The sequence below is a fragment of the Malania oleifera genome, chromosome 5 (genome assembly GCF_029873635.1).
Source record: "Malania oleifera isolate guangnan ecotype guangnan chromosome 5, ASM2987363v1, whole genome shotgun sequence".
Classification (NCBI taxonomy): domain Eukaryota; kingdom Viridiplantae; phylum Streptophyta; class Magnoliopsida; order Santalales; family Ximeniaceae; genus Malania; species Malania oleifera.
The window spans coordinates 63,572,094-63,590,119 of NC_080421.1; the positions used below are offsets into that span (position 1 = coordinate 63,572,094).

At 36.5% G+C, this 18,026-nt stretch overlaps 1 protein-coding gene across 1 annotated transcript; it reads right to left on the reverse strand.

Moving 5' to 3' along the window:
- Positions 1-3,430: 3,430 nt before the first annotated feature.
- On the reverse strand, positions 3,431-5,475 carry LOC131155527 (uncharacterized protein At5g48480). Its single transcript, XM_058108744.1, has 2 exons — positions 5,102-5,475; positions 3,431-3,961 (listed from the first exon to the last, which is right to left on the reverse strand). The coding sequence occupies exons 1-2, from the start codon at positions 5,371-5,373 to the stop codon at positions 3,742-3,744; spliced, it is 492 nt and encodes a 163-aa protein (XP_057964727.1). The 5' UTR covers positions 5,374-5,475; the 3' UTR covers positions 3,431-3,741.
- Positions 5,476-18,026: the final 12,551 nt, after the last annotated feature.

Sequence of the window (18,026 nt, forward strand, 5' to 3'; positions counted from 1 at the left end):
GAGAATCATCCCTAGATTCTCGTGATGGTGTCCGTTCGTCAATTGGGCTTATATTTTGTAAGAAATTAAAGAAAAAGGGAAAAATGGCTTACCCTAGGGAATATGCTTACGCCGCTCCTACCACCGATCCACTTCTGTAGAAATGACGGCAGCGGCGAATGGAGTCCAATGGTATCTTCGAATTTTCAATCGGACAAAAATCCGTCACGAAATCGAGGAGAGAGGGAGAGAGAACGTGAGGAGAGAGAGAGAGATTACAAAGAGTTGCAGGAAATAAATAAAGAACAGAAAAAGTAAAGAAAAAGAAGAAGAAGAAGAAGTCATCCTAAGCTTCAGGATGTAATAATAATAATAATAATAATAATAATAATAATAATAATAATAATAATAATAATAATATATTTAATTAATATTAATAATAATATATTTTATTAATAAAATAAAAATAAATTTTAATTAATTTTTTTTATTTTTCTTTTAAATCCGATTAATTAATTAATTAATTATTATTATTATTATTTTTTTAAATCAATCTACTAATCTTTTATATATCTTTTTGGGGTTTTTACAAAAACAGTCAGTTCATTGACTTCTATAAGGAAGAGGGGATCACTACGCATTATATAGTTCCACATGAGCCACAGCAACATAGGGTGGTTGAAAGGATGAACAAAACATTACTAGAGAGGGCAAGGTGTGTATGAATTTAGGCTAGTCTGCCTAAGTCATTCTGGGCAGAAGCAATAAGTATGGCATGCTACCTAGTAAACATGTCTCCTTCTGCAACTATTGACGCAAAGGTTCTTGAGGAGATATGGACAGGTAAGCCAGTAAATTACTTTGTGCTGAGAATATTTGATTGTCCATCATATGTGCATGTGTAAGAATGGGACGGATCAAAGTTGGACTTTAAGTCCAAATCGTGCGTATTTCTTAGTTTCCAACAATAGGTGAAGAGATATCGGTTGTGAGACCCTATAGCACGGAACGTGGTCATTAGCAGGGATGTGGTCTTCGATGAGGAAGCCATGTTGAAGAAGAATGCTAATAAGAAGGTGGAGTCTAGTTCAGCGGGAGTACCTATTTAGGTGGAGTTGGACAATATTCAAAATTCAGGTATAGGTAATACTCAGACTACTGTTGTTGATTCTGTTGCATAGGATACAGTGAGATAGGCGACAGTTCCTCAAAAAATTCCTCAGATAGGTGATAAACATGAGCCTACAGGACTAACCACCAGCAAAGAAATGATGAATGTTAAGCCTCTGGTTAGTTATGGGTTTGAGGACTTAGTTGCATTTGCTCTGATTACTAGTAGTGGAGATCCTTCTGATTTTCAAAATGCAGTTCAGAGTTCTGAACGAAATAATTGGCTTGGAGCCATGGTTGAGGAGATGGTGTATCTTCATAAGAATGGCACTTGGGTGTTGGTTCAAAAGCTCAATGATAGAAAGTTGATTGGTTGTAAGTGGGTTTTCAGAAAGAAATAACCTATTTCAGAATGAGAATAAATAAAATATAAGATCAGATTAGTAGCAAAAGGATACAAACAGGAAGAAGGTATAGATTAAAATTAAATGTTTTCTCCTGTTATTAAGCATGCTTCTATTAGATCCTTGTTAGCATTGGTTATCATGCATGATTTAGATCTGGAACAGATGGATGTAAAGACAACTTTCCTTCATGATGAGTTAGAAGAAGATATCTTTATGGAGCAACCGGAGGGGTTTGTGGAACAAAGTAAAGAACAACTAGTATGTAAGTTAAATAGGTCTTTTTATGGTTTAAAGCAATCCCCTAGACAATAGTATAAAAGGTTTGATTCTTATATGTTGAGGATTGGGTATGTTAGAAGTAGTTATGACAGTTGTGTTTACTTCAGATTGCTTAACAGTGGTGTATATGTGATCCTTATGCTATATGTGGATGACATGTTGATTGCCTCTAACAGTACTGATGGGTTAAATGTGTTGAAAGTCAGGTTACAGGATAAGTTTGAGATAAAGGATCTGGGTGCAGGTTACAGAAGAAGTTGTGGTTGTCACACGATAAGTATATTGAGAAAGTGTTGAAAAGGTTTAACATGGATAAGACTAAATTGATAAGTACGCCTCTAGCTGCTCATTTTTAGTTGTCTACTAAACTGTGTCCTAGTGATGAAGATAAGTTGGATATGGCTAGTATGCCTTATGCTAGTGTAGTAGGGAGTCTGATATATGCTATGGTATGTATAGACCAAACTTGTCATATGCAGTTAGTTTGGTAAATAAATATATGGCTAATCTAGGTAGAACGCATTGGAATGCGGTGAGATAAATTTTCAGATATTTGCGTGACACTTTTGATTATGGTATCCTGTTTGAAAGTATTAATAATTATAATATTCAGGATTATGTGGACTCCGATTATGCAGGTGATTTGGATAAGAGGATATTTACTTCTGACTTCATTTTTACCATGGCTAATGGTTCCATTAGTTGGAATGCTATGTTACAACCTACTACAGCTTTGTCTACCACAGAAGCTAAATACATAGTTTTGGCAGAGACAGGTAAGAAGGCTTTGTGGTTAACTAGACTGATTCAGGAACTTAGTGCTATGCAGGATATATTACACGTATTTTGTGATAATCAGATTGTGATCCACTTAGTAAGAAATCAGGTCTACCACTCTCGCACGAAACATATTAACGTGTAGTGCTATGCAGTTAGAGGTTGAATTGAAAGTGACAAGTTCTACTTATTAAAGATCCACACATATGGAAATGCAGATATGCTCACGAAGCCTGTTACATTAGCTAAATTCAAGTATTGTCCGAACTTAATTGTCTCTTGTTGATTGTTGATGGAACATCCCCGGATGTAATGTTTTGCTTGATTGGTAGTAAAAGTCAAGATGGTGATTATTAAAAAATATATATTTATTTTTATTTATTTATTGTGACTTTAATTACAACCGTTGGATAGTCTCTAAATCCAACAACTATGAGAATTCATATAAATATTTGTAAACCATGAAAAAATATAAAAATTATTTGTCATTTTCTACAAGAGGTAGAGTTCTCTTTAAAAAGAACTTTCCTTCAACGAATTGAAAGTAAAGGTGCGTATACAAGGATCTAGAATCATGCAAAGACTGATCAAATTAACATTGTACATTGTTGAGCGTAAACAAAAATAAAATATTAAGATTTTTAGATCTTGTAAAACATGTCAGCATCATAAGACATTTTTTAATAAGCAGATATTAAAGATATTTTAATCAAGGATGACATGTCCAAGTAACAAAACAAAGAGGCCAAAACTGCACTTCAGTTTTCTTGAGGCTAATCGAGTCATTCAACGGAAAAGCATTGGACATTAACCACGAGGCGGTCAGGTTCCTGCTTGTATATCTCAAGCATACACACAAACTCACAATAAAATATTACTTAATCGCAATAGGAAATTTTAAATTTAGATAAATTCAGATTGGCAAAATACTACCTGTCTACCAACAGTACCAAACACTAGTAACAGTAGCAAATAAAGTCGTCGGTAATAATATTCCAACTTCATTCCAACTTCTTTCAAAAATTAAAAAGCCATCTATCACTCCAAGCATCCTAACCCTATTAAAATAGGACAAAGGCCTAATTTTTTTTTTTTTTTTTTTTGCCCTAATTCCCTACAGGGCCCACCACCACTGCATGGAACGGAGAGAAAATCGGACAGTCGAGTTAATATCTCCATCAGACGGCGTCTAGGCATCCACGTCGACGCACTCCTTCGCAGGAGAGCAGATGACCCAGGTGAAGCCGTAGGGGTCAGCGACCTTGCCCACGCGCCCGCCGCAGCACGGGCCTTCGCCCTCCGTGATCTCGCCGTCCTGGACGGCGCCGGCCGCCACCGCCTTGGAGAGCGCGGCTTCGACATCCTCAGTCTCCAGGCAGAATGCAAAAACTACTCCTTCCGGCTTGGCCCTGGTCAAAGTAGGGTTTGTTAAATCCATCCGAGCATTGAATCACAAACGGTTGGGAGAGGAAGTGCCATAACTGAGCGTTATCAGTGCCAGGACAGAAGTTAAAAGCAAATAAAGAGCGAGGGGGGAAAGAAATCAAAAGCATTTATTATCCTGCCTTTGGAAGAGCAACTTGAATTCGAATTTGTATTTCAAAAGCAGATCAAGTATGTTTCAACCATGGCTAGAAGATAAATTATGATAATTCAAATACCCACACAGCAGTATAGACAAATAGGTTAAGATTCAACAAGAAAATCAACCAAAAAGACAAAAGGAAATATGGAGAAAGAGCGGACATACAATGAACCCGGAAAGCAGCGTTTAAAACAGCAACAATGTACAATGAGTTAAAACAGTTGAATACACCAAAAAAGTATAAAGAAATCCTTTTAAGCATCAAGAAAAATGAGCCAACGAGATGAGCAACTGTATAGACAAATAGGTTAAGATTCAACAAGAAAATCATGGTAAAAGTACAAAAGGAAATATGGAGAAAGAGCGGAGATACAATGAACCCAAAAAGCAGCGTTTAAAACAGTGACAATGGACAATTAAGTTAAAACAGTTGAATACACCAAAAATGTATGAATATTTCCTTTTAAGCATCAAGAAAATGAGCCAACGAGATGAGCAACTGTTAACAATGAGATAGGTCCAAAGAAAAAGAAGCAAATAAAAGAGATTTCACAAACATTACCAAGAAAAAGTCGTAGAACAGCAAAATCAGATGGCTATCATGCGCAAATAATTCAAGCTACAAATGTAATCCGGGAAAACTACAAACCTTAGCGAATTAAAAGACCAAAAAACTGCCTAATATGAAAGGTATTCTAAAAAATCACAAGATCAGAAGCAAAAATGAAATATAAATCAGAATATAAACCACAAAGAACAACAAGCAATATACAATAAACCAGTCCTCGGAGCACAAAAGACTATAAAACGCACAGAGCTCCCAGGAGAGGAGAAAACAACAAAACCAAGCGTTAAGGAACAATAGACAGCGAAAATTAGTCATTTACATGAAAGATCTGAAGAAAAACATATCAGAGATGCAAAACCGCGAGAGAGAGAGAGAGAGAGAGAGAGAGAGACTAACTGAGAAACAGAATCATCGACGACGTCAGAGACGAGGAAAGCAGTCGATCCAAGCTTGACCTGAGCCGAGAGAATGAGAGGCTGCTCCTGGTCTGCCTTCCTCTTGGGGTGCATGGTACGGCTGACCTCTTCAGCCCCGAAAGCAGCCTTGTAAAACTGCAGGGCGTCGGAGGCCTTCGGAGCCTGCACGAAGAGCTGAGGCTTCAGCGCCGAAAAGGTCACGGCCTTCGATTCTCCTCCGTTCGCACCCCCGTTCTGAACCTCCAGCGCCATTGGAGCTCAAAGAAACCTGAGAACGACTTTAAGGAAGAGAGAGAAGAAACCCTAAAACCGAAGAAAAAGATAATGAAGAAATGAAGTGGATAAATGAGGAATGAGTGGGGTGCAGCAGTAGGGTACTTATAGAAGCGGGAAAGCGGAACCGTCTGCGCTTTACGGGGACCGAATTGGGATTTCTGGTATTGATGTAGTTTAAGGTTGCCCTTTGATTTGACTGTAATTTACGAATGCTACCCCTCTCGGTCTCCCCTATCAAGTACCTCCTTTTGCTTCATGAGGATTGGCCAAATGGGTGTTTGTCACGAGTCACGAGTCACGAGTCACGTCCGCTGACACGGTGCTTTCTGCCCAATGTCTCATTCCCACACCAGCGACCGAGGCGTCAGTTAACCCATGTCACTGATAATTACGGTTGTCAAAAAATATTTGAAACTGAAATCCATCCAAATAACTAAACAAAATTGAATTAAAAATTCGAATTTGTTCAGCTTGATTTTAGCTTAGATTTCTTAAGATTTTTAATTTGCATTTTGATTTCGGTTTGTATTGATCCCGAACCGATGGTCATTCAAACCAAACTACTATATATATTTATAATATTACACAGATTTTTTTACAAAAAATATTAATAATTTAATAAAAAACATAATTGTACAAACTAATTACGAAAATGTGTTAAAGCGAAACCTACTTTTGGATAGTCGATTTTCGCTCTATAAACTGATTATTCATAAGTTTATTTTTTATTTATAAATGGACATTTGGAAAGTCAATTAACGCAGTAAAAATCGACTATCTAAAAGTCGATTTTACTTTGCATGCATACTTCAATATATTCCCATATAAACTTATGCAAAATGTACATAAAAAGAAACTAAATTTTGGAAAGCTGATTTATGCATTATTCAAAAGTTGGTTTGTTAAGTATGCATGCATGCTTTCACATGCCCTCGTACAAAATTATACCAAGTTCACTTAAGAAAGAATCAATTATTCAAAAAGTCATTTTTTGTTAAATACATGGATTTGCGTGCCTCCCATGCAAAGTTTGAGTAAGTTTTAACGATTTTTTAAAATTCAATGTGTTAAAAAATTTCGCCATATCTCTTTGATTTCTAAAAATAGTTTGATTTACATTCAGAGTATTTAAGAAATACACATAACAATATACAATGAATAAGAGAGAGTCGGTCATCTGTTGCATGCAAAGGTCTACGTCAAGTAACAAAATTTCAAAAGTTGGTGATAGTTATGGTGCATTCCCAATGGGGTGAATTTGATATTTTAAAAATTTTAGGTCAATTATGTCCTATTTTTAAAATCACAACAAGTATTGCTCAAACTTAGGATTCCCAATCAATCTCAAAATCCACAAATATTCAAACATCCAAATATTCAATCACATATACAGAAGTTACAATAAATTAAATATAAGCATGTAAATGCTGAAATTAAAGAAAGAAGAGAGAGAGAGAGAGAGAGAGAGAGAGAGAGAGAGAGAGAGAGAGAGAGAGAGCGAACACAGTATTTTTACAAGGTTTGGTTATACCCATCTACGTCATCGCCTCAAGCCAACCCACTTGAGGATTCCATTATCCTGCTCACTTAATCGGACGGACCAAAACCATTTACACACTCATTACAGGGTGAGGCCCCACTTTACAACCACTCCTTACAGGATGGAGCCCTCCTCTTCAGGCGATGCCCCACTCCTGGCACACGGCTCCCTACTCGAACCGCATGGATATAAAGATGATAAAAAATAATTTGCGTACAAGAGAATGCTTCTCAAAAAACTAGTTTATACAAATGAAAAACAATATGCACTCTCACAAAATATGAGTTAAAGCTCAGTAGAGTATGTATATTTTTCTCAATAAAATTTTTGCAATCTTTGAATAAGATGTATATAATAAACTTCAAAGATTCAACCCCAATAAATATTTCTCCAAAAATATTTTTCAAAAGAGGAATGTAGGAGAATTTAGGGTTTTTTCTTTCAAGGAGATTTTTCCAAAAATAAATATAGATGATTTTTGATGTAGAAAGAAGTATGCAATAAGAACTTTCAAAGATCTAAGACCAATAACTATTTCCCCAACAAATATTTTTGCACAAAATGAAGTATGGAGAAGATTGATTTTTGCTCTCAAAAGAATTATTCAATTGGAAGAATAGATGAGAGTAAAATGCTCTTTGTTTTTTAAATGACGAGTGAAAATCACACCCAAGAATTTAAGCTTAATAAAAGATTTCTCAAACAAGTATTTTCAAAGGAAGGTGTATGTTGGAAATGGTGTGATCCCAAGAGGAGGGTGAATTAGACATTTAAAACTTTTCGACTAATTTAAAACATTTCGCCGATTCACCACAGTTCATATCCCACTCAATATTGAAAGCGTGTATGTAAAACAATTAAGTTATCAGTGCAGACATACATGTGTATTTCATTTAAAATAAATGTGCACGTAAATGATTTTAACTGTAAATGAACAGACATATACGTATGGAAAATAAAGTGCAAAAATTAAAGTATAGTAATCAAATGAGATAGGGAGAAAGTAAGACACAATATTTGTTATCAAGGTTCGACCAAACCAGTCTATGTTCCCGCCTCGGGCATACTCCCCAAGGATTATACTATACCTACTCACTTAATTGGGCAAAGCAGAAATCGTTTACATCCTCTCCTTACAGAGCGAGGAAAATCTCAGCCCTATTACTAGGTTAGGCCAAACTAGTCTTACTTACGGGGCTGAGATTCCCCAATTCAATTTTCGGGCTGAACCAAACCAGTCTCACTTATGGGGCTAAGACTCCTTAATTCAATTAACGAGCTAAACCCAACTAGTACATGGAAAGCATTTTTGTACATGAAAATTACTTCTAAAACATACAAGCAGAAATGTACACATTAAGCTCAAATGCAAACACTCTAGTATGATATGAAATGTGTGCTCGGTAAAGTAAGAGTGTATTTCAAATAAAGTTTACAATCTTTGAAAATGATTTAAATAAAAAGCACATCAAAGATTTATATAATCTTTGATTTCAAAAATGAAATATACAATAAGTATTTTTCATATATCTCTAAACCCTCAAGATATTTTTCCAAGTAAAGATGTTAAAAATAAGTTCATGAAAAACTAAAGTTTTTAGCTCAAAAGATTTTCACAATAAAAACACACTTAAAAACAAATGCCCAACTAAAATACTCTTTTTAAAAAATATTTCAAAGAATAATAGAGAGAGTTGGAGAGTATAAGATTTACTCCATAAAAGATTTTTGCACTAAAAACATGTTTTGGGGGAACTTTGATTAAGAGAAAATTAGAGAGAAAAATTGGCTAATCAGAGTTACTAATTTTGACAAATGAAGGGGTATTTATAGTTTTTCTAAAAATTATGACTGTTAGGGACTTATTGGGAATTTTATAAAAATATTAATTAAGTTTTAACCTTAATTATCGCAGTTAAAAAAGAGCAACCCGAGAGTTTTCGGTCGACTGAACCTGAGTTTGGTCGTCCGAATAGACACAAGAAAAAAAACGAGTTTTTGAGGTTCAGGTGCCTGAAAATGGGCTCGGTTTGCTAAACCGAAGGTGATTTTAAAAGAGCGTAGTTCGATCACCCGGTCTAAAGTTTGGTATGCCGAACTTCAACTTTCGATCACCCAAGGCATATTTGAACGTGAAGTTTGGGCGCTACCGGAGAAGGTGAAAAGTGACCGTTCAAGGGTTCAGTCGCCCGGGGACGCTCAGTTCAATTTGGTTCGGTCGCCCGAACCAAGTCAAACTTGTTGACTAGTCAGCTATTTGGTCGACTAAGACGTTTTCAACGCACACAGTTCGGTCGCCGGAAGCCCTTTCACACTTAAGATTTTGTCCTAATTTTTTAGTAAAATTATGTGTAGGGACTTAGGCTCAATCTAAGGTCTAAGCTTTTTAATTTATCCAAAAAACCTGGTGTCGATCGACCGAAGTCAGCCTTAAGGTCTTTCTACAGTTTTGTATGAGCATTCAAATCATTTCATGCATATACATGCATTATTACAAACTAGAATAATAAAAATTAAAATGCATATACAAATTGAAACAAATGTCTTCTTCTTCTTCTTCTTCTTTGCTCTCCTGTCCTTATGAAATATCCTAGATAATATCGCTCTTCAAGATCTTCTGGCATCCATTTATTGGTATCTTATGTTCGTGCTGAATTAGAAACTTGTTCACACACTAAATGCACACATAAGATACTGGTGGTTTGTCAGCATCAAAATAGAGATTGGACTCAAAAAGCCAACAATCTCCCCCTTTTTAATGATGACAAACAATCAAGAGCAAAATGGGTACAACCTGAAAAGGCTCCCCTTGAGAATATGCATAATATAAAATATAAGTAATAAAGTTCAAGCATATTCACAAAAGAAGACATTACAAATGATCATGCATTTAAATTTTTGAGTTAAAGCACATGATCGAATATTTTACCCCTATATTTCGGTCATTATCATTTTGCTCAAAAACATTCTCCCCCTTTTGTTATCAGCAAAAGGGTTAAGTTAAGTAAAATAATTTTGAGTATTTAAAATAGACTTAGCAAAGAGAACTTCCCCCTTTTGAAAATAACTTTTTTTTTTAGTTTTCTTATAAAAACTCTCCCTCTTTTTGGCATAAGATTTGGGCATAAAAAATTTATAATTGTTAAAAATATAGCAATGAAGCATACACAACAGCTTAACTAGTCATTCAAATTTAAAATGACATGATGAACAATGGCAAATCAGAAATATACATAAACCATTTCAATTTAAGTACAACGTAAGACCCCGTAAATATTGGAATTTAAAAAACATGCTGCATATGAAAAAATAGGTTTGAGCATAAACATGATCTAACAAGTTCACATTAGGGGTGTACAAAAATTACCAAAAAACCAAAAATCGGACTGAAATAGAAATGAAATCATAAATGGTTCGATTTTTCAGTTTTTAGTTTCGGTTGCGGTTTTCAAAAATAAAAATGTTCAGTTTCGGTTTCGGTTTCGATTTTATGTTGAAACCGAACCCAAAAAAAACCAAAAAATTGATTTATATAAGATATATATATATATATATATATATATATATAAATAATATGGCTAGTAAAAATATAGCATGCAGTATAGTCATATAGCCACTATAGAAAATAAAAATCCTTAATAAATTTTTAAGAACTTTATGAAAAATAAAGGTTATTTTTGTTAAAAGTTCCTAATAGATTTTATTTTGTTAAAATTATGAGTCCCTATAAAAAATTAAAATGCTCAATAAATTTTCAACAACTTTATGAAAAATAAAGGTTATTTTTTTTTATAAACAAATCGATTTAAAACTAGAAAACTGCAACCGAACTGCCGCATTTTCAATTTTCAATTAAAGCATAATTTTGGTTCAGTTTCGGTTCGAAAATCTCAAAACCGAATCGCACCGAACCGTGTACAGTCCTAGTTCACATGCATTTCATGAATGATGCATGAACCAGTTATTTAACACCCTTAAAAGAAATTTATAAATAATATAATTTCATGACATAAAATTTTAAAACAATATAAGCACAGTCATGAAAACATTTAAGCACACAAGCAAGATATAAAAATACATTTCATTTAAAAAGCATTTCTTGCTAAAAGAATGTAGATATACATAAAAATATATATCTCCCCTTATGATTCTCGATAATTACTGGGGGCGATGCTTGCTGAAAAAGAAACTAATTTAAAGATCAAGCAAGCAATGTTTTTTTTTTGTTTGTCTTTTAAGTGCAATCCATAGTATAACCAGAAAAACCAACTATATAGGTCCCACAATGATTTAGACAAATTAGACCTAGATCATATGGCAAGACCAAAAACACTGCGGAAAATCAAAAAATTTTTCATTCATGATATTCAACAAAAGCGTTACAGTAAAGGACATGCCACAATGAACTAACACAGAACTAAGCCACAAATTTGGTGAGTATAACAAGATAAGAATAGATGTTCCACCTATCAATTTGAATTCGTGCTTAGATTCATTTCAACTACTTATACTGATATAATTTGTGAAAACTCATTAAAAGTCCAAGCAGTATAAGTATTAATTTCATATTACTGGATATGTGTTAGATGAATAAATTTCACTAGTAAAATGTCCCTAAACACACATGTGCTAATGGTCACACAATAAGACATGCATGGTGTTCATCCATCTCGTAAACAATCCATATCAAAGAATGATTCAGTAGAGACAAGATATGATGTTCATGGTAACAAAAAAAAAAAAAAATTGGACTCAAAATGTAGTGACTCGAAGAATAATAGTTTTAAATAATAATAAGGGAGAGAAATGGAAATAGAAACAGAAGGAGGGAAGCGTTCGTCGACGACATTGCATTTTGGAGAATATAATAATTTCAAGAAATTGCCAGGCTTCGTCGACGAATACAGGGATTCGTCGACGAAGGTCTTCAGGATCTCATCGACGAGAAAATACCGAGTGAAGGTTTTGAGCTGCTCTGAATTTCGTCGACAAAGGGTAAGTTTCGTCGACGAATTTATTGAAGGACTTGTCGATGAGGTGACGTGTCTCGTCGACGAATCTGGTCCTATAAATAGTGAAAACTCAAATTTTTATCACATTTTCAGTTCTCTCTCTCTCTCTCTCTCCTACGGTCTCTCTCACTTCTCTCTTCGATTTCGGCCCCGCTAGTTTCCAAATCAACAATCTAAAGCCACCACGACGCTCCTAGTGAAGTTCTCTGCATGTCTGCCGGAGCGGATCATTGGTGAAACGAAGTTGGATTTCATCCCAAATTCAGGGTAAGGCCTTTTAGTTCATTTTTGGCCTTCTAACAGTTATAGGAAATGATGTAGGCGAAGAAATACTGATATTTTGTTCTGGCAAACGTTGTTTTCAGGGTGTTATGTAGGAGGCCCTACGGGTGTTAGGCCAGTATACCATAGGGACTTTCCAGTAGTCAGGTAAGGGAAATATGCTATGCTAGGAAATTTTGAAATATTATACAGTTTATTAAATTATGAAAATTATATATTAAAGTATGGTGTGGGTTGAGAATATGAATATAGTACGGAGATATGTTTTATGAATTTCAATATCATGATTTTATGAATTTCAGTACCATGATTATACGAATCTCAGTACCATTATTATACTAATTACAGTACTATGATTATGTAGTTATCAGTGTTATGATTATACCGTTCTCAGTATTATGACGTATGAATTATAGTTACAGTTTATGCAGCATTATGGTTATTACAGTTATTTTAAAATCATGGTAAATCAGATAGTGGTATATAGAGATATATTATATAATATCAGACCCTGTTGGACTATGCAGTTACAGAGCACGGTACCATTGCTACAAATATTATATTATGTTATGAGTGCAACTACCTATTTAGATAATACGTGGTAGTAGTTCGATCACCTAGGCCCTTGACGTGGACAGGCTCCCCATCAGATATGGGTTGAGGTGGGCAGATCAGACCGAGGGAGTATAGTGATTTACCTTGGTTGGCCAGCCAATGTAGATCCCGCCTACAAACCGCACAACCCTGTCATGAGGGGTTAAATCATGACACATAGTTATCCACAGGGAAAGTTTTCAGTTACTATTATGTATGTACAGATTTATAGAAACAGGGAACATACTTATGTATAATAGAAGTATTTTGAATAGTAACCTATAATACTGTTATGTTAAGCAACATGGAAAGGGTGGTGGATTTTATTACTTATATTGTATTTACATATCCAGTTATACATGATTATATGGAACCAAGTTTTCATAATATTGTAGCTCATTTGCCACACACTAGTAATAGCATATTTCGTCTTACTAAGTGTTGGCTCATCCCAGTGTTGAATCATTTTTCAGGTGATCCAGGTAGGCGAGCAAACTAGGCTCGCAGATAGAGGGGCCACAACACTGCCCTATCAGAAAGAGAGAGTAAGTATATTTTGGGAATATTTTTGTATACCCCTCATCGGTTGAGGATATTGGGGGAACAGTGATATGTGTATATTTTGGGAAACATGTTAGCACTCTGGTATTGTATTGTATATAATTATATATGGATATGTTTATTTGATTTTTGCTTCTTGCTGCTTAGGTTAATGATTGGGTTTTCCCCAGTATGGTATCAGAGCATGTAGAATGTGATTGTAATAAAAAATAAATAAATAAACCTAGTTAAATAGTAGGTCGTTACACAAAAAGTAGAGCAATGAAAAATATAAGTCCATAGGTCAGGTGATTCAAATCCTTTTTCAAGGATGGGGCTTAAACTCCTTGGTATAGTCTCACGCACACATAAGTGCATTTATGATCAAAGATGAATTTCATTAAAGCACATTCATCACATGTTCAACCTTCTAAATATTACTCAACATGCAAGAGATTATAGGCATTAAGTTCATTTTTCTTAAAAATGGGGCTTAAGCTCCCCCTGTATATTTGCATGCATATATATTTGCATTAAGTTCAAGGATGATAGTCTTTTAAGAACAATCCTCCTATTTCATCCTTTTTAAGAATTTTAGTATGCGGCAAATAATTAGCATTTAGCACACAACATAACATATTGCATTTTAATTTAAATACACAATAGTCAATCAAGGCTATACTCAAGGGTAATGCACTAGGGGATCAAAGAGGATGACACCTCAAAACACAATGAAAGTGCGTAAAATGACAAACTCCCCCCAAGTCATGCAATTGTCCAAGTTTATGGACTATCATCAAAATATGGTATGTTTAATTAAAAGGATAATGTTTTACCATTTGAGTTCTAAGTGAAAGTGCATAACCAAAGAATTGGATCAAACAGTGTCCATGAACTAGTCCCTCCTAGGATGACAGAATGTGTACATGTTGTACACACCCTAATTTTAACCAAGCCTTTCCGAGGAGACCTCATGTCAAACCCTCTCCCATACTGCTTGTGAACCCCACACATCTTTGTAGGTCCTATGCTGCTTGTGGACCCCACACATCTTTGTAGGTCCCACGCTACTTGTGGATCTCATATATCTTTATAGGTCCCACGCTGCTTATGGACCCCAAAAATCTTTGTAAGTCCCACGCTGCTTGTGGACACCACACATTTTTATAAGTCCCATAATGCTTGTGAACCCAAAACGTTTTCGTAGGTCCCACAATGCTTGTGGACCCCACATATCTCTATAAGACCCCACATGGTTTATGGGCCCCACATCTTTTGGTATGCTAGCTCAGATTCCTACATCTGATGCACATTACCTCCTTTGGTATGCTAGCTCAAATTCCTACAACCAATGCACGTTACCTCCTTTGGTATGCTAGCTCGGATTTCTACATCCAGTGCACGTTACCTCCTTTGGTATGCTAACACAGATTCTTACATCTGATGCACGCTAGCTCGGGTTCCTATAACCCTCACGTGACTTGTGGGCCCCACAATGCTTGTGGACCCCACATATCTTTATTGAGCCTCACATGGTTTGTGGGCCCCATATCTCTTGGTACGCTAGCTCGGATTCCTACATCCGATGCATGTTACCTCTTTTGGTACGCTAGCTCGGATTCCTATATTCGATGCACGTTACCCCCTTTAGTGCGTTAGCTCGAATTCCTAAATCTAGTACACGTTACCTCCTTTGGTACGCTAGCTCAGACTTCTACTTCTGATGCACGTTACCCCCTTTGGTATGCTAGCTCGAATTCCTACATCTGATGCATGTTACCCCCTTTGGTATGCTAGCTCAGATTCCTACACCCGATGTACGTTACCTCCTTTCGTACGCTAGCTCAGATTCCTACATCTGGTGCACGCTAGCTCGGGTTCTTATAACCCCAACGCCGCTTGTGGGCCCCACAATGTTGATGGATTCCACATATCTTCATTGGACCCCACATCTCCTAGTACGCTAGCTCAAAATCCTACATCCGATGTACGTTACTCCCTTTGATACGCTAGCTCGGATTCCTACACATCTGATGCACGTTACCCCCTTTGGTATGCTAACTCGGATTCCTACATCCGATGAACATTACCCCCTTTGGTACGCTAGCTCAGATTCCTACATCCAATGCACGTTACCCCCTTTGGTACTCTAACTCAGATTCCTACATCCGATGCACGCTAGCTCAGGTTCCTATAACCCTCATACAGCTTGTGGGCCCCATATGGTTTATGGGCCCCACATCTCCTGATATGCTAGCTCAGATTCTTACATCCAATGCACATTATCCCCTTTGGTATGCTAGCTTGGATTCCTACATCCAATGCACTTTACCCCTTTTGGTACGCTAGCTCGGATTCCTACATCTACTGCACGTTATCTCCTTTGGTACGCTAGCTCAGATTCCTACATCTGATGCATGTTACCACCTTTGGTACGCTAGCTCGGATTCCTATATCTGATGCATATTACCCCTTTTGGTATGCTAGCTTGGATTCCTACATCTGGTACACGTTACCTCCTTTTGTACGCTAGCTTAGATTCCTACATCCGATGTACGTTACCTCCTTTCGTATGCCAGCTTAGATTCCAACATCCAGTGCACACTAGCTCGGGTTCCTATAACCCTCATGCCGCTTGTGAGCCCCACAATGCTTGTGAACCCCAAAATGCTTATGGACCCCACATATCTTCATTGGGCCCCATATCTCCTGGTACGCTAGCTCGAATTCCTACATCTGATCCACGTTACTTCCTTTGGTACGCTAGCTCGGATTCCTACATCTGATGCACATTACCCACTCTAGTACGCTAACTCGGATTCTTACATCCGATGCACGTTACCCCCTTTGGTATGCTAGCTCGGATTCCTACATCTAATGCATGTTACCCCCTTTGGTACGCTAGCTCGGATTCCTACATCCGGTGCACACTAGCTCGGGTTCCTACAACTCTCTCTTGGCTTTTCCCTTCGACAAGGTTTCTTCTGTGGCTCGGTGACGAGACGCCGGGCCTCGTTGATGAGGAGTTACTAAGGGATTCTCAGAGATTCTAAATTCTCAGGCTCATCAATGAGGTTACCTTCTCGGCCACGATCAACTTTCTTCGGCTTGTCGATGAGAACTCTGACTCGTCGACGAGGCTTGCCGGGTCAACCTTGTTATAAATATCATTTAGTTGCTTAATGAAGAAAAAACTCAATCCTTCCTTTATCTCTCTCTCTCTCTCTCTCTAGAACTCTAACCAACCCTCTCTCTCTCTCTAAGATTTCGGGCCGTCTGTTGTCGGAATCAACAATCTGACATCCCTGCGTAGGTTAGGAGGAGAATCTTTACAGTTATAGCGGATCAGATTTTCGATTTAAAAGAATTTTCAGGTTTTTCCCTAAAATCGAGGTAAGGATCCGATTTCATTTTTGATTTGGTAGTTATGTAGTAGTCGAGATTATTGTGACATAATGTTCTTTGATTTTTAGGTTTCAGGGATCCCGGGTCATTATTTTGGATTGATTCCTTCATGTTTCGATTTTTGGGATTAAGGTAAAGGGATTTGTTTACATCATTATTTTTAGAAAAAGAAACCACAAGTTATGTAGCTTATATTTATATGTACTTATGGACTGCTTATTTACAAAGTTTTACCGAGTAAAAACGTTAATTCTTACAATTTTTCACGATTTTACGGTTTTGGCAAAAATAGGGTTTTTGGCATATGATCTCTAAATTTCTTAAACTACTTTATTTGCATTAAAAGTAAAGTAGGAGATGCTTGAAACTCTTAATAGCAGCAAAAATGATATTTTCAAACTAGTTTATATAAAATGTATATATATGATCAAATAAGTGTGACATATGATATGAATTGATTCTATATTGATTTGAGATGCATGTATATGAACTATAGGGACTAAGGTTCCCAGTGGTTATCAGAAATTGCAGAAAACAAGTGCCGGTTAGATACCATTCCAAGTACGAGAAAAGGGTAAAATTGAGAGGTTACGAGCCAGTTTTTACCATAGTATGAATGAAAGTATGCATGAATGAGATTGTGAAAATGTTGGAATTGCACAGGTTATTATGTTTTAATGTAAATTGTATATATGATATTGGGACCGCAGCTTGTCTCAATAGTATATGAAGCCTTAAAAAGCTTATATTATGTTGGCTCAGTACCGTTGCCAAAATAGAGGTATAGTTTAACCACGCGTAGTTATTGTTTAGTGTAAGTACCTAGTAGTAAGCTTGGTAAGATAGGATGCCTGATGATGGCTATACGTACAGGGCTCAATCAGTGTTTTCTTAGCGCACAACCCTTGCCAGCGGGAGTTACTGGCATAACTATGATAATTTTGAGTTGGTTTGTAAGAACCCGAACTATGATATATGGAATAAATAAATAAATAAGAGATGGGTAAAATGGTAATTGAGCAGGTTTCATCGACAAAGCCAGAGTTCGTCGACGAAGGCCCTTCTGTTGCTCGATGATGAAATGCAGGTGCTCATCGATGAGGACAAGGTGAGAGGTTTCAGGAAATCCGAAAATCTCAGGCTCGTCGACGAGGCCACCGCTTCGTTGAAAAACTCCATTCGTTGACTCATCGACGAAGACGCCGCCTCGTCGACGAGGTTGGCCAAGTCAAAGGTGTTATAAATATCTATTTGGG